The 15255-nt window shown below is 39.8% G+C and overlaps 2 protein-coding genes across 2 annotated transcripts; both read right to left on the bottom strand.

The window, feature by feature from the left end:
* Window positions 1-285: 285 nt before the first annotated feature.
* Window positions 286-4945, bottom strand: dmrt2b (doublesex and mab-3 related transcription factor 2b). Its single transcript, XM_088927658.1, has 3 exons — window positions 4236-4945; window positions 3384-3495; window positions 286-2284 (listed from the first exon to the last, which is right to left on the bottom strand). The coding sequence occupies exons 1-3, from the start codon at window positions 4590-4592 to the stop codon at window positions 1488-1490; spliced, it is 1266 nt and encodes a 421-aa protein (XP_088783784.1). The 5' UTR covers window positions 4593-4945; the 3' UTR covers window positions 286-1487.
* A 3631-nt stretch (window positions 4946-8576) lies between these two features.
* On the bottom strand, window positions 8577-14411 carry LOC148823584 (doublesex- and mab-3-related transcription factor 3a-like). The gene is made up of 4 exons (XM_088926636.1): window positions 13769-14411; window positions 12741-12994; window positions 9455-9644; window positions 8577-8644 (listed from the first exon to the last, which is right to left on the bottom strand). The coding sequence occupies exons 1-4, from the start codon at window positions 14409-14411 to the stop codon at window positions 8577-8579; spliced, it is 1155 nt and encodes a 384-aa protein (XP_088782762.1).
* Between the last annotated feature and the right edge of the window lie 844 nt (window positions 14412-15255).

Raw genomic sequence — 15255 nt, 5'->3', positions numbered from 1 at the left:
CACGGCTGAAACGTTGTGTTTTCTTTCTTCTTTTTTTCAGCATGGAATAAACCTATTACTTGTTCCTTTGCAAACTAACAGACTGACTACTGAAATAAGGAAATGTTGTCGTAAGAGTGAGCATACATCTGATAAATTGATTAATCCCATACCTGTCATATTTAACTACAGTTTGGAAAGGTTGTTGGCAGGGTTGAGTTTCAGTTACTTTCTTACTGCAAGAGCTTCATAAAGCTCTTATTATATTGTTTATAAGGTATATCAAAAATAAAAAGCATCAGAATATCCTTATTATCTTTAATATAGAAAAATACTGACATTAAAAAACTACTTTTAAACATATAAGATATTAGAGGTGGAATAAATTCATGAGTTAACTTTATTAATTAAGGGTTTCACACCAGTTGTGAATTGTTTTCAAGTATTTATGAGTCCAGGACTGGTTTCAAAGTTGAGATGTTCATAGCAGGCCCTTGATATACAGGGTGGGTCCATATGTTTTTTGTAGATCTGTAATCCCTGAGATATTCTTCAAAATATGAATCCGTAAAAGCAAAATATTCGCTTCTTCATTAAAACAAGTTATGAATGAGCAGAAGCTCTAATGAAAATACACATTTCTGCACATTGTTGGTAAACTACCACACAAGCACATTAATACATTTTATCTTTCATTTGCCTTTAAAATTGATTGTAAATGTCCCTGGCTCTTGACTGTTAGATACTGTACTGTGTGTAGTAACAAATGTTATTATGCATAAAATGTTCCAGAACACTGAGAACTTACTGCAGAGGCTATTTTCTGTAAACAGAACACAAGATGGCTTTATCAAAGAACTCCTCTTTAAGACATAATTTCAGATAAGGGGGCTCTTCTTTACACAGTGGGTTGTATGAGTCTAGAATAAGCTACCCAGCCATGATGTTGAAGCCGTGGTTTCTTTGTAGACACAGCTGGGTGAGATCCTTGGATCAGTTAACCATTTGGTTGAATGGCCTCTTATTTTTAACTTCTTATGTTCTGCCTCCTTGTGGATTACACTGACCAGTTTATCTGGGAATACTTTTTGTCAAACGCTTTTCATTTAGCCTTTTTTCAGACATAAAGAACTGTTAACTCAGAAAAGTTGTTGTTTGGACATGCTATGATGCCGTTCCTTACGGTTGCTTATCTCAGTATAACTGAAGTATAACCTGCAGACTTCACCGTTTTTACACCACACATTTTACTTTGCTTTGCCCATGTTTTCCCAGAGTTTGTGCAATGCATTACCTTTGACTTTCTATCAGGTTATTACCATTATTCCATTGTGCTATGCTATAATTACTCTGTTTTTACTCATTTATGCTACCATATAGGGGTTGCCCCATTTCTTTGGAACTTGGTTTTAAAATTAGACAGAAACTAATTTGCTCTTTGACGTTTAACACTAAGGAAACTGCATACAGTACATGACTGAATTGTCTTGCATGGCTATAGATTCCTTTTAACTCCTCAGCAGTGATTCTACTGAAAAAGGCAATGTTCTAACTCCCTGGAATGGTGGCTTTTTCGTGTCATTTTGTTCCTGGCTGACACTGCAGACACTTGTTTCTTTGAGGGGCTGAACTGTGAATCCGTAGCACCTGGGATTCTTACAGTCTTCCCGACTGCCTCCCCATGGTTCGGACTCGGCGCCCTCGAGGCTCGGAGATGACACGCATGTGGCCCGTCGACGTGGGAGCTGGAGCTGGAAGGTGACATCGGTGCTGTTCTGACGCACTGGAGCGGCGCGCTCCGATGGACACGGGTTTTGCAAAGCGCACCTCGGCGGGGGCGAAGGCTGTAGAGTCCCGCAGTAGGTCAGGCTTTCCCTGCAGCTTTCCAAACACCCCAAATCCTTTATTCCGGGCACATCCACAGGCTCCATCTGCAGCCCGTTGTCCTGAAGTGGTGGATGTTCGTTATGGCACTGCGCTGACCCGGACAACACCAGCTCTTGGGCTAAGCAGCACTGCAACCCACACTCCAGTAGTATGGGACTGGTTTTCAGAAAAGGCAAATAAGCATCTTGTATTGGCCCTTGAAATGTGCAGCACCTGGTTACAGGACCTGGCAACAGAGGTCCAAGCATTTTCAGTCCAGACAGGTCTTCCAGTTCTTTTTGCCTGACTTCTCTTTCTAACATGATGCCCTCCAGCTCCTTATCTGCAAAAGCCCGTCTCTTCCTCATCCTTTCACTCAGGGCGGGGTAGGGCGTCGTCTTTGCCCACACGGAGTCTTCTAAAACAGCAGGCTTGTATCCTGAAGGGAATGAGCAGGTTCATGTTTTATTCCAACCTTCATCTGAAGGCCTAGAGTTAGCTCTGAGTAGGTTTGCCCTTGGAAAACCCGAGTAACAATATTTGAAAAACAAAGATATTTTAATATTATATCATTAAAAATAAAGTTGTAAATACATAAACATGGGACTAACAGCAAGGAAAATCCAACACATTTCAAAAGAACACTTTAGTGCTTTATGCATACAAACACAGGTACTATGTTGTGTATACTGTATATACTGTAGGTCAATATAAGTTAAATGTCATAAGCCTGATTTAGCATGAGGGTAATGAATGTGCTGTCATAATTATCAAATGTACTAAAAAGAAAAAAAGGTTTAAGTACAAAATAATCTACAATGAATTCTGCCATCTACAAACAGCACAATGTGGTTGATATTCCCAATCACTTTTATTGAATCTGTCCTAACATTCACCAAGGTAGCCTGGGTTGGTAACCTTAATTCACACAATAAGAACAGACTGAGCAAGACAGCCAGCAAAATTATTGGTGGACGACACCTGCAGCTAACAAACATTTAATCGTTAATATTTGCAAAACCAATATAATCATTGTCATGACCACCACTTGCACAGTGAATTCGAGCTCCTTCCATCTGGCCATTGATTTACATTAAATTACCCAGATTCAAGTGCAACAGAACTAAGTCATCATTTATTCCCACAGCTATTAACCTGCTTAACTTCTACAATTGATTATGTATTTTACTTTATATATTTTTTCTCATCATACATGTTTCTTATTTGTTAAAGGGTTCATGTTGTGTTAAATGTCTTGTGTATTGTGTTTTGGCTTTTACCTGCCTGTTAAGCAAATTTCCCATCTGGTACAATAAAAAGAATTAAGTTCCCCGCATCACAGACAGCTTCATAAACTTCTTAATACAGCTGACCAGGTACTCTGTTTGGAATATCGATTATCTGAATTATGTTTACAATTAGCAGTTGACAGCTTTTAAATTAAGCACTCTTAAATGCATTGTACTCATTTTAAAACACAAAAACAAAACCGTGCTATCCTAAATGCCACATTATAAACAGATTATACAAAGCTATACCTTCCAGAATACTTTTTGCTAGAAGACTAGGCTCCCTCGTGTAGCGGTGGTAGGGAGGTCTTCTGATTTTGACTCCTGCTGAGACTGCGATTCCATTGGCATCTTTCTTCACCTGCGAATTAGAAAAAAAACATCCGAGATAAAATTGGATTCTTACATTAATTTAATGTAAATACAAAACAGCCAGGGGTTACAGTTTTTTCAGTGTTTTCTGTCACTGAGATGATATTCCAGTAACGGTTTAAAACAAAAACTAAGAATGATTTCGCTCGACAATAATTACAGTACACCCTGTTGGACATACTGTACAGTGTACTCAAACTGCACGCAATCGAAGCGACAAAACCTTGGAAATTGAGAGCGCACAGCACGACACGGATTGAAATCGAACTGCTAACTAACTCAAGATACATTGCAGTATCAGCGGACAGCAGTTGTTGTCTGCCTCCGATATATAAATCACCATCAGAATCATGATAAAATAAAACACATTTTGCAGTTTGCACGCATATATGTGCAGAAGCACGAGGCTGTAAACTGTATACATTCATCCAGTCTTAATGCATTATTTATATACTGTAAATATATTAAATATTATGACGATATATAAAAATATTTCGGAATTTTAAAGGAAATGCTTTTTACCACATCAAATATCTCTTTAGTTTAAGCATGTAACATTACTGCTGATCACTTCAACAAGTTTACGGTAAAATGAAAATTAATCTTTTGTACTACTATTTCAACGTGTATTTTAACTCGTTTAAATACGTAGCGTCAGTGGCACGGTTTCACCCATATCTAATAGAGAAAATGAACCTAATTTTAGTATTAAATAAAGAGCGCACCCACCTCCGTGGCTTGCTGTCTCCTTAGGGCCACCTGCGCTGCCATCACCCGCTGTCGCTCCACGACGAGCAGGCAGTTGGTACACCTGCAGTCCCGCCAGCGACAGAACCGCTTGTGGCCTTTGAGGCAGGACACCACGCCATGGTTCCTGCAACGCGCACACTTGGGGCTGCGCGTCTGGCCGCGCTGCCGCAGCTCGGACACCGGCCTCGCCCCTCGCTCCTGGCCGACGCCGAGTTCCTCTGAGCCGCCCGGGGACAGACACCCATCCACACTTTCTACATCGATGTCTTCATCGCACTCCGGTGTGAGCAAATCGAGCCTTTTCGATCCCTGCTGTGTTTTCAACCCCTTGGACATCTATAATCGGTACCTTTCCGCTACACAGAAATGTATCACGTAGTTCAGGGAAAGATTTTTTTTTAAAAAAAGAAGACGTACTTCGGTACCAGATTCACCTGTTGAACTTTTTTTTTTACTTTTTACGCATTTTCGTTGTATTTTGTATCAACTTTGCACCCTATTCATTTTTCCAAAATTATGTTAAAGCCGTTAAAAACAACGCGCTGTAGTCCTACTCGATCTGTCCAAGATGTTCACCAGCTCACACTACAACGCTGCTCCTTTGACATCCCATGGTAATTAAACCAACCCGAGAAATGTACACGCAGGTTTACCTGTCCTAACCGCCTCCTCATTTTACCTCTTATTTCTGTGTTTGCTTTTAATGAGTGTACTGTCTACACCCCAAATAATGTTGGACGTCACTTGTCTTGACATGAAATTTAACCCTTTCTTTCCACGACCCCAAGGACACTCAATTGCCGACATTCACTGTTAAAGACGTGAACATCTAGTGCTTTTTTAAGCATGCTGTTAAAACAAATATCAAATCAAACTTTAATTTAAGCGTTCCAGATTTCGCTAGACCTACATACTGTATACAGTAAAGCAGTTGAATAGGACGAAGGTAAGTACAGCGGATTCAAGGAATTAATTGCATGGTAAACACTAATCTCACCCGAGAGTGCGTCATTTACTAATTACGGACTAAAATTAAAACTGGCAAATTGTGTCAAAGTTTTTTTATATTTTATTTGATCAGCTCAGCTTTGGATTGCAAGGCAGGTATTACGTCTTAATAAATGTGAATACAAATTGAAATAACAGCAAGATTTAACCAAGGAAGTTGTCATAACACAGACACAAATGCTCTTCTTCCGTTAAGTGCAGAAACCATTTGATTTCTCTCCGGCCATTAATAACAATGTATAACTGAGAAGGACCTATAATTGCATTGTGGGTATTTGGAATTTGTATGGTGTGTGAGCAAGGTGTTCGTATTTAATACGAAGAAGAATCATTTTACCTTTAATAACGTTCTTGGAAGGCGCACTGCTGAAAAGAGCCTCTCTTACATGTACAGTAACATTTGTGCTGTTCTGTTGTACAATGTTAAAATATTATTTGACGAAAGAAACGTTCATAAAAAAATAAGTGTATTCTACTATCCCTTTTTTGATTGCAATACGTGCTGAAGCTAACGGAAAATATAGAGGACAGAAAATATTTCTGAGTTGTAAATAGGGTGATTCTCTAGCTCAAGAAAGGCACATGGATTAAGCAAGACAGAGCCTGGTCAGAGAGACAGCAAAATGCTAAGGAAAACCAGGTTGCTTGTCGAAATGGAGGGCAGTAGGGGGCGCACTTTCCCCGGTGCAGAATTTCCAAACCAATGCCTTACTCTGGTGACAGGGGACACTGCACGGGGAACGCCTGACTTCAGAAGAGACAGAAACTGCTTGAGGCCCTGACTGCTTGGCCTTTATAATCCCATCATAATGTTCAAACAAGTAGGGCTGTTAATCATAATGTTCTAGCTAAATTCCACTGTGGGTCATGGATAATGCAGATGGCGCCGACAGGGAAGGCTGCCGTCCTGCGAGCTCCCATTCGTCCTTGTCTATTTCTTTATTAAGACATTTCATTGCCAGCAACTACTGCTGCACGCTGCATTGTTGTGCATTTGATAAATAAACTTTGATTTGATTTGAGATACAACCAGGATATGGTACTTTTGGGAATACTGTAATATTTACCTGATAGGTTCAATCTCTTTGTTTACAGAAACACAGCTGTTTATGATGTGGTGTTATAAGTAGACTTATCTGCAAGCCCTGACCAAACACGACAGGCTGTCATGGTTCGGACCACTGGGCCAATCAGAGCTGGGGAAATGTGATGAGACTGTCAATTCTCTTCCGCACAGCAGGATTCTCCAGGAGGGATGTTTCCTGGTCTAAGCCAATAGGTTGCCTTTGTTCTCACTGCCAGAGGAGTAATGCTATACATATACAGATAGATACTACTACCAGATTAGGAGAGACATTTTATTTGCCTTATTACCAATACTGCCACCTTGTGTTCCATGTGTAAGCTTCAGCCAAACCAGATTCCAGACTACTGTTGTTCTCAGACAACACAACATAATATTCCAGAAAAGACAGAACTGCAGTTTTATTGTCTCCAATATTTATTTGCAGAAATGCAACGTTAACCAGAACACAATATATAAAAAAGTCTTTTAACCTGGTTTTGATAACAAGAAGAACATTGAACGGGTAAGACAAATAACATGTTTAAATGAACTAATTCCAGAAACAAAAAGTAACAAAGACCTGGGCTATTACAGCAGTTCAAGAGCTTCGTTTATGTCTAAAACAATTTAAAGATTCTCTTAAAAGCATCTATAAGCAAATTATTCATCGATAACCAAGGTTTATAATGAATGTAATCTGTAAATGTGTATGAACTAGTTAAGCAGTGCAGCAAATTCCTGTGAAAAGACAGGTTCTTAAGCTAAAAACCACAGTATAACTTCAAAGAAGAGAACCTTTTTTGAACAGTTTAAATGTTATATGAATTCTGCTAAAATATACATGTTTTGACTAACAATTTGCAAAATATATGTCAATCTTCAATACATTTAAAAATCTGGATGGCATGATGTATCCACTTTGCAAATATTCTTAATTTTCTATAAATTTCTGTCTTGAAAGAAGACTGTTCTTGAATGGAAATCCTTAATTCTTCGCAGAAACTATATTAAACCAAAATAAACTAATAACATGAATGTTGTTCCAGTAATTACATTTTTTGCATCTGTTTTACAAATAAAGAAATGATAACTTGTTAACCCCATTTAACAAACATTTTTTCTACAGTTTGTATTTCCACATGGACAAAATCTTACCATTTTAAGTGTTTTGCTCATTTTCCCTTGAGCAATGGAAAATAAAAAAAAAATCCAAGATTTCTGTATCTGACAGTATCTGTTTTACAAATTTTAATGAATGAATTGGAGCACAAAAAATAGCGAATTATGACTAAATACATTAGTTATTAATTTTACAACAGCTAATACTGTTCATCCCACTGTAAACCCTGAAAATACTTAGTGTAAAACAAATGTTATTTCTCAATGCTGTATTTTCACAATGGATGGATTAAAACCTTAGCAAAACAAGAATAAGTATGTCATGAGTTTACTGATGCATAAGATAATACATGCAGTATATAAACAGAATATATTCAAAAAAAAATCTGAGACTCTATAATCCTAGCTTTAATACTCATTTGTGAATTGGAAACTATAACTGGGGAAGAATTAAATTACTTTTCCAACAATTCTGTGAACTTGCTTAGATGTAACAATATAGTCTATAACTATTTGAGAAGTGTTGGCAGTTTAGGAAACCATAATGCTTTAGAAAAATATATCTGATAGTTTACTTCAATCAAAACAGACAACACTGCATTGGATGAGGGATTAATTCATAATAAATTCTCAGCTACTGTTATTTAAATAAATATTTAAAAGCAATTTAAAATATGTATTAATAAATTATTTTTAGCTGCTTAGTATACTTTTCAAACCTAAACACATATTTTGCGAACTGAACCAATCTTACTTCAAATCAGAAAAACATTGCCTTTAGACAACAGAAAAAATAAATACATAGAGCACTAGATTTTCTTTGGTCATTCTGAGTAATTCTTTTCAAGTTGTAAGGCATGCACACTGATCCTCCCAGTGTGACTGAAGTCTTATGAAAACCATTTTTAAACAAGCTTTAAGAGCATCTACACCCCAACTGCATTTGATAAAAAACTCAGATTTTTCTCATTGCAACTCTGCATGTGCCTCTTGAATTGTTTTAATTTTTTATCGGATGTCCTCTGCTTTAAAAAGCTTCATTAGAAATAGCTTTTTCAAACAGATTTAATTAGAATTCCAAAACAGGAAAACATAGATGCGAGCACCCTTCTTATCTCTGCCTGTCTTTAGACAACAATCTCATTTTCTTCAGAAGAATCCTCAATGTCTGCAGAAATTGGGCTTCCATTTGGGACTGCAATACATAGTGAAAAACAGTGGAGGATAAGTTTTATACACATGATCCTTTGTAAATCTGTAATAATTCATAACATTAAATGTATACAACTTTAAAATTAGAGTACTATAAATATCCTTTAATATATATATAATATTCATATATATAATTGAATCACTATAATTAGGAATGAATGAAAATAATTCAGCAGTAACAGATACTTTAGTAATCTGTAATCTTGGGTGCCCTCTGCTGTTGATTTTATGCTATTTCACCACAAGTTCCTTCTTGCAGAATATCACTGGGGGTCTTTCTTCCAGTTCTAACTAAACCAGTTAGTTTTGCTCTAACTCTAAGTCAAGACTTTCAAGTTATTGATTCATCAAGCATTTGTTCAATTACGGAAACTCTGGTGCTTGAGGGCTAAAGAATATCCAGATGTTTGTTTCAAATTACTTCTACCTTCCCAGACTGTGCCAAAGCGCACTGGTGTGCTGTAGAAAGGCCTCAGCTGTGGCACAGAATCAGAAGAGATTGTGCTTAAAAGGTGTGGATGAGCAGCAACAGCACGTAGTTTTCAGCACTGAAACAACTGTTAAACAGGTGCAGTATAGTCTATAAAACATGACTGGATTTCCCACTGAAAGACAAAAGAGGGAAGTCATATATTTCTCATGAAAGCGCAATATTAGCGCTAATTATTTTAAAATCATTTGCTGTCCTGTGAAAAGTCATGGGATGTTAAAATAATCACTGTCAGACAACCCACCTACCTACTGCATCACAGTTCAGTTGTTCCAAGGGTTGGTTAATCGATTTAATGGTTACCTGTGAAAGCTGCGGGATCGGGGCTGTCCAGGAGTGGAAGTGGAGACTGCTGTCTGGCTGACATGCCTGCAGCCTGTTTCTTCTCCCTGGGACAGTGCGTGCCAGGGGGAGAGGGGTGTCTGAACTGCAGTCCATCCTGGAAGCTCGTGGGTACAGCAGACTGAGGTGGCAGGAAAGGAAACCTGTTATCCTGCCGCAGCAACAAGAATTAAACCTCATTAGGTGGGACCTCTAGAAGAACAATGTATGATATTCTCCCAAAAACAGGCTCTCCAGAGTTGCTCTAAAGACGTCCGTCCACATGCCTTTACGGATATGCAGTATGTACTAACCTAATGCATATAAAAATGTTACGCGTTAAGATTTTACTGCATTACCACCTTGTAGCCTGATCTAGTCAGATTGCAGAGGCTAAGCAAGACTGGGCCTGGTGTGTACCCAGTACACAGTCTCAGTCCCAGGCTGGGAGGCCTCCAGGGCAAATTGGGTTACTGCAGCAAGTGGAGTGGGTGGACCAGTAGGTGGCGCACTTCCCCAATGTCTCAGTTTGGAGACTGGGGACACTGTGCTGTAGGAATTCTGTTTTTTGGGTTAGGCATGAAAACTATCTTGGCTAATAAAGACCCCATGGAACTGTTTGTAAGAAGAGAACTGTTTATGACAATTTGATCTTACACTGATATTAATACAGTCAAACTCGCACACGCAGTCACCTAAGCAAAGAATTAAATGTGAAATGTTCTTTTGTAATTAATTCTTACCTCAGACTAGGAGCCCAACATAATATTCCATTTTAGTTACAAAGTGTTTTATTTTTTTCAAATTTAACCCATTTTCTGTCACTCACTTTTAGGGCAGTTTTATTAATATAATTTATATTGTCACTGTTCAAGTTCTTACTTCTTATCTAATTCAAAAATGAAGGGTGGGATACATTCGTCAGCCAGAGGAATGATGTGGGTTTCTGTGGGCAAACTTTTGGCAGCTTTTTCTTAGAAGAGTAGTCCTATTTTAACATGTCAGCTCTGGTGGTGGTCACAAACTAAACATATCAGCCCTAAACCTACAAGATCCATCTCTTATGGTGTTTTGTTCCAACTGAACTCTTGATTTAATTTACTAGGCTTAATGAATACAATTAAGGTAGCTGCGCATTTAAACTTTTTTTGAAAGAGTTCTTCAATAGCATTGTGAGGTTAGAAATGACCATTAACCCTGCGGGTACTACGATGCAGGGCTTCTGGACTCCTCTTGTTCAGATTTATTGTTTCAACGACTAGGTGGAAATTGAGCAGAAGCGCCCCTGCAGAACCAAGAATATTATCAGAATGTCTGACACAGTGACATTCCATTAATTAGTCATTAGCTGTTGTTAAGAAAACTATAGGGGAGCTACAGTTCATGAATCATGTCGAGGACAGACAATGTTTACTATGTGATACATCTGGTGATACAGCAAATTATTCTTAAAGGACTGGCAAGGAGCGAGCACTGAGAAAAAGATCTAATTAAGAGAATGGTTCAATTAAAGACCCTAGAAGCTTAATTAAGCGTCATAACACTAGAAGACAAAGGAGAATTGAGGACCAAGAGGCTGCATGTGTTGCTGGTGCTGTACTCAGGGCCGTCTCAAGGGGTAGGCGGGACCCAGGGCGGGATGGGTGTCGCGGGGCCCAGCGTGGGGGGGGTTCTTGTGTGTAGTGGTGGCGGCAGGGAGCAGCGTTCAGGTGATGAAACAGCTACCTAACTGGCCTGCGCAAACAGACATACAGAACCGAACAGAACTCCTAATCGCCGTTGTTGCTAATGCTAGCGGTATAAGATAAGATCACTTTATTGGCCATATACAATTTCTTGTATTAGGAATTTGTCTCTTCGCATACCCCAACTTGCTCTCCTTAAGACACAGACACACAGAGAAAGAAGCTTGGTGTCAGAGCGCAGGGTCAGCCATTTATATGGCCATTTCTATGTATCTTCAGGTTTCTCAATGTCAGCACCCTTATCGTCATCGAGATCACCACCCGTGTCTGTTTCTTCTTCGCTCCTGGTTTTTACAACGAACCTTTCGAAAGACCCTTTAAGCGCCACATTTGCATCCTCCATCTTCTGCTTCCTTTTTCTTTTCTCACACCCACTGAAGTATTTTCCAAATTTGTCCCTATCTCTGCTTGTGCTCACCATTTTTCCACCAGCTAACTTTCTTTCCAAGCTTGTTTAGTTCTGCTGCAATCACTTTTAGCTGGCAGCTGATGGCCTATCATGTAGTTATCACGGGACACGCCTCCAGTTCTGGATACAGCAACTGCTCTCACGCTAGCTTTAGATTTCATCTTGTGTTAAAATAAGAGTTTTGTGTGACGCTTTATTAAAGTAACGGGAGTTGGTCCTGACTCCCGTGAAGTGTGTAGTTTAGGACCCTGTGCAGACGGTATAATCTGGAAGTGACTGGAGAAGGGCTACGGGGAAAACACGGTAAGGAATGGAAGGGATGGCGAATGGGGGGGGGGGCGGTGCCGACAGCGATCCAATTGCAAGGGGGGAGCGCAGGCAAACAAGTCCAAAATCCAAAACCAGGTGATCCATCCAAGACAAGACATGAATAGAAACATGAACAGGATCAAGGACAAGGAAGTTAAAAAACAGAGTGTCGAGGCCAGGCGCTCCAAGCCCCCGACTCAGCTTGGTCAGGACGCCGTTCGGAAGCCTGTGCCTTCAAGCTGCGGACATAGGGCGACTTGATGCTAGGTGGGCCTCCGGGCGTCCGTCTTCTAATCCAGAGCCCCGAGCTTTCCGGAGCACCGGGTTTAAATAATAAACGGTACAAGGGGCAGGCGAACGTGATAATGACACTAAACAACAAAAAGGGTTGGTGCGCCCTCTAGAGGAGGGATGCCGATCATGACAATTAAAATATTTTAACATGTATTTATACTTTTATGCGTGCGTGAAGCGGGATTGGGGCTGGTGGGGGGCCCCCCAACGCATGGGGTACTGGGCAGCCGCCCCCTTCGCCCCCCCTTTGAGACGGCCCTGACTGCACTGGTATGACCAGATACAGTAACTGGCGCTGCATGTATCCATACTGAAAACACATTAAATTGTGTACAGTAACTCTACAAAATATTAACGTCAAACAGCTAAACACATACAAGGGCTTCTACAGTATTAATTTAAGTCATTGCCTACTGTCAGGGATTCTGGAACTGGAGAAAATGATATGTCGTTTTCTCATGACGGTTGTTGCAACATCACTGTTCTGCTCAGAGAAATGCAGTCTCCTTACCTGTGGGGACTCTGGTAAGTGTACCGAGCTGTTAGGCTGGAAATGGGAGAAGCCAAGTTGAACAGAATGGAGAGAGTGGCTCTCCATCGGTCCCGGGGCTGGTGGCATGCTGAGTAAGAAGGCCTGGCAGGAGTAGCCGTTGGGATACTGGGTGTACAGTTTTACAGGGATGGGGACATTCATAAACTGCCCTGTACCCATTTCGCCCTGGGTGACCTCTGCCAGGGCAAAATCCTTCGGCACATGAGATGGGTCTGAAAAACAGCAGTCAAGATATCAATGAGAAGCACATCTGTCAAAGCACAGCCTGCATTTTCTGTCAAAAGCGTTGAAGACAGAAACAACACCTGATCAGACAGCGAATGTAATGTCAGTTGTCTGTTTTAAGTTTTGTGAAGTTGTTGTCAATGGATGGTGATTACTCAGAAAATGTTTTTAATACGAAGTGTTTCGCGCATTTCCCCAGCTAGCCACACTTCGAGGCGATGCGTTTAACGATATCATTTACAATCTGTAACCGAATAAATTTTCTTCAGGATGCGATGGCTGCCTACTTTACCTATAGAGTGGATTGTGCTCACTGGGGCAGAATTCGTGGCATAAACAGGCTTCTGCAGAGTTCTATCATGATTATTAGACGTCCGAGCTATCTACATGTACCAGGTGTTTCCATGAAGCGCAATACAACGGTATTCAAATCTGCCAATAATAACACAACTTACTACTTAATACTTTTTTAAATTGCACAATTATACAAGAAAGCACGGCGCACGATTGTTTTAACTCATTTTATAGACAGTGTTCTGCATTTTTGATAAAGCGATTCAAAGTAGAAATAATAAATGAATTCACACATTTTCAACCCGTGTTTCAAAATTGATAACTCAAAGGCAATTAATTTGCCTTTGGGAAACTAATTTCCCCTTAGCAGGAAATTAGTTTTGTTTTTAGGATTTTGCTGCTATGATGTATATAAGCAATAAAGGGATACAGTCTCTAAATGCGATCGATAATGCATTAGGACTTACTTCTGCCTATAACGAAGGCGTTGTCTTTCACGTCTCTGCCCACAGCACCCCACTGAGCGAAGGGGGGACGGTCTCCCGCCGCTTCCAAGTCTGAATTCTGCGAAGGGCCTCCAAGAGAACTGGATGCCGCCATTCTGGGAACATTCAAATGATCCCTTTTAGTCTCGAAAGGCACCGCTGGCTCGGTGCAATAACTCTCGCAACCCTGTCTCCTAGCCGATTTTTTAATTACACTTTCTGTCCTGGCAGGCAGCTGCTGCACCTTGGGGACAGGGGGTTCCCCTTGTAGGTAACTCTCGGGTCGCGACCCAGCGCCTTCTTGACCGCTTTTGAACACCCCTGTCCAGCAATCGGAGAATTTTGTAGTGGTAAGAGGTTCCTTTTCGGAAGTTAGGTTAGCATTCCCTAAGGCTTCTTCGTTTTGTAACTTTTTCAAACGTCTCTGCGATGCCATAATCTTCGTCCTTTCTGTAATAAGCGAGCATTTCCAACAAGAGCAGTGATAAAACGGACACTTGCCCGTGTGTCCTTTTAGCTGCACGATGAAGCCGTGATTTCTGCAACGAGCACATTTCGGAGTCCGCATGGCTTTGCATTCTGCAGATCTGTCCTCTTGATTGTCCGGCTTCGAAACTGTGGACATGACTGGATTTTGAGGGGTACAATTTTCACGAGGTCTTCCCCCAGGTGCATATAGGTCTTTTGTATCGTTTCGTATCTCTACGGTCGACAGCACGGAACGGAGATTTAGAACGGCTAAATCTCTCAGGAAAACTTCAACATAAAGTATGACGCGAAATTTCTAGTTACACTGAAGACTGGTGCCAACGTGGGAAATATGCGTGGGAAAAGTGGAGTATAGCGCGAAACAGATACTATGTGGTATTTTTTTTTAACCTTGTCCATTTAGGTTCCTTAATACCTTGGTTAAGCTCGCGCCATTTTTGTACAAATCTGTGCACAAAACGCACGTTATCTATTTAAAATATAAAAATAAGAAAACTTGTAAAGGCGCTGTATACAAAATATGCAAAATATTTAATGGTACAATACTGTAGCGCTTTAACTTTTAGCAATCCTAAAATATTTGAGAAAATCAACATATTATAGCGTAAAATAATGATATATTGTCAATACAATGTAATGCACACCTACAGCATACGAACAAATATAATTTTATTCTAGGTATTGCAAAAAAAAAATCAAAGGCATGTTTAAAAACGTTTTAGATTGAATTTACAGTGTTATATATTTATAAGTATAGAAGCGGACAATCACAAGTTGGAACGACCATACAAAAAGAGTTTTAACAAGAAGCCGAAGTATTATCAAAGCAAAATTATTAAACACGCACTGTGTATCGCCTGATCATTTCAACTAAGAAGGTGCTATATGTATTACGATTAAAACAAGTTTACATAGAGAAACGTTTTATTTATTTATGTAATTCCTAAATTGACATAATTAATATACAAGTTATTACAATT

The sequence above is a fragment of the Atractosteus spatula genome, chromosome 11 (genome assembly GCF_055471065.1).
Source record: "Atractosteus spatula isolate fAtrSpa1 chromosome 11, fAtrSpa1.hap1, whole genome shotgun sequence".
Classification (NCBI taxonomy): domain Eukaryota; kingdom Metazoa; phylum Chordata; class Actinopteri; order Semionotiformes; family Lepisosteidae; genus Atractosteus; species Atractosteus spatula.
This window is presented reverse-complemented; position numbering and strand designations above follow the sequence as displayed.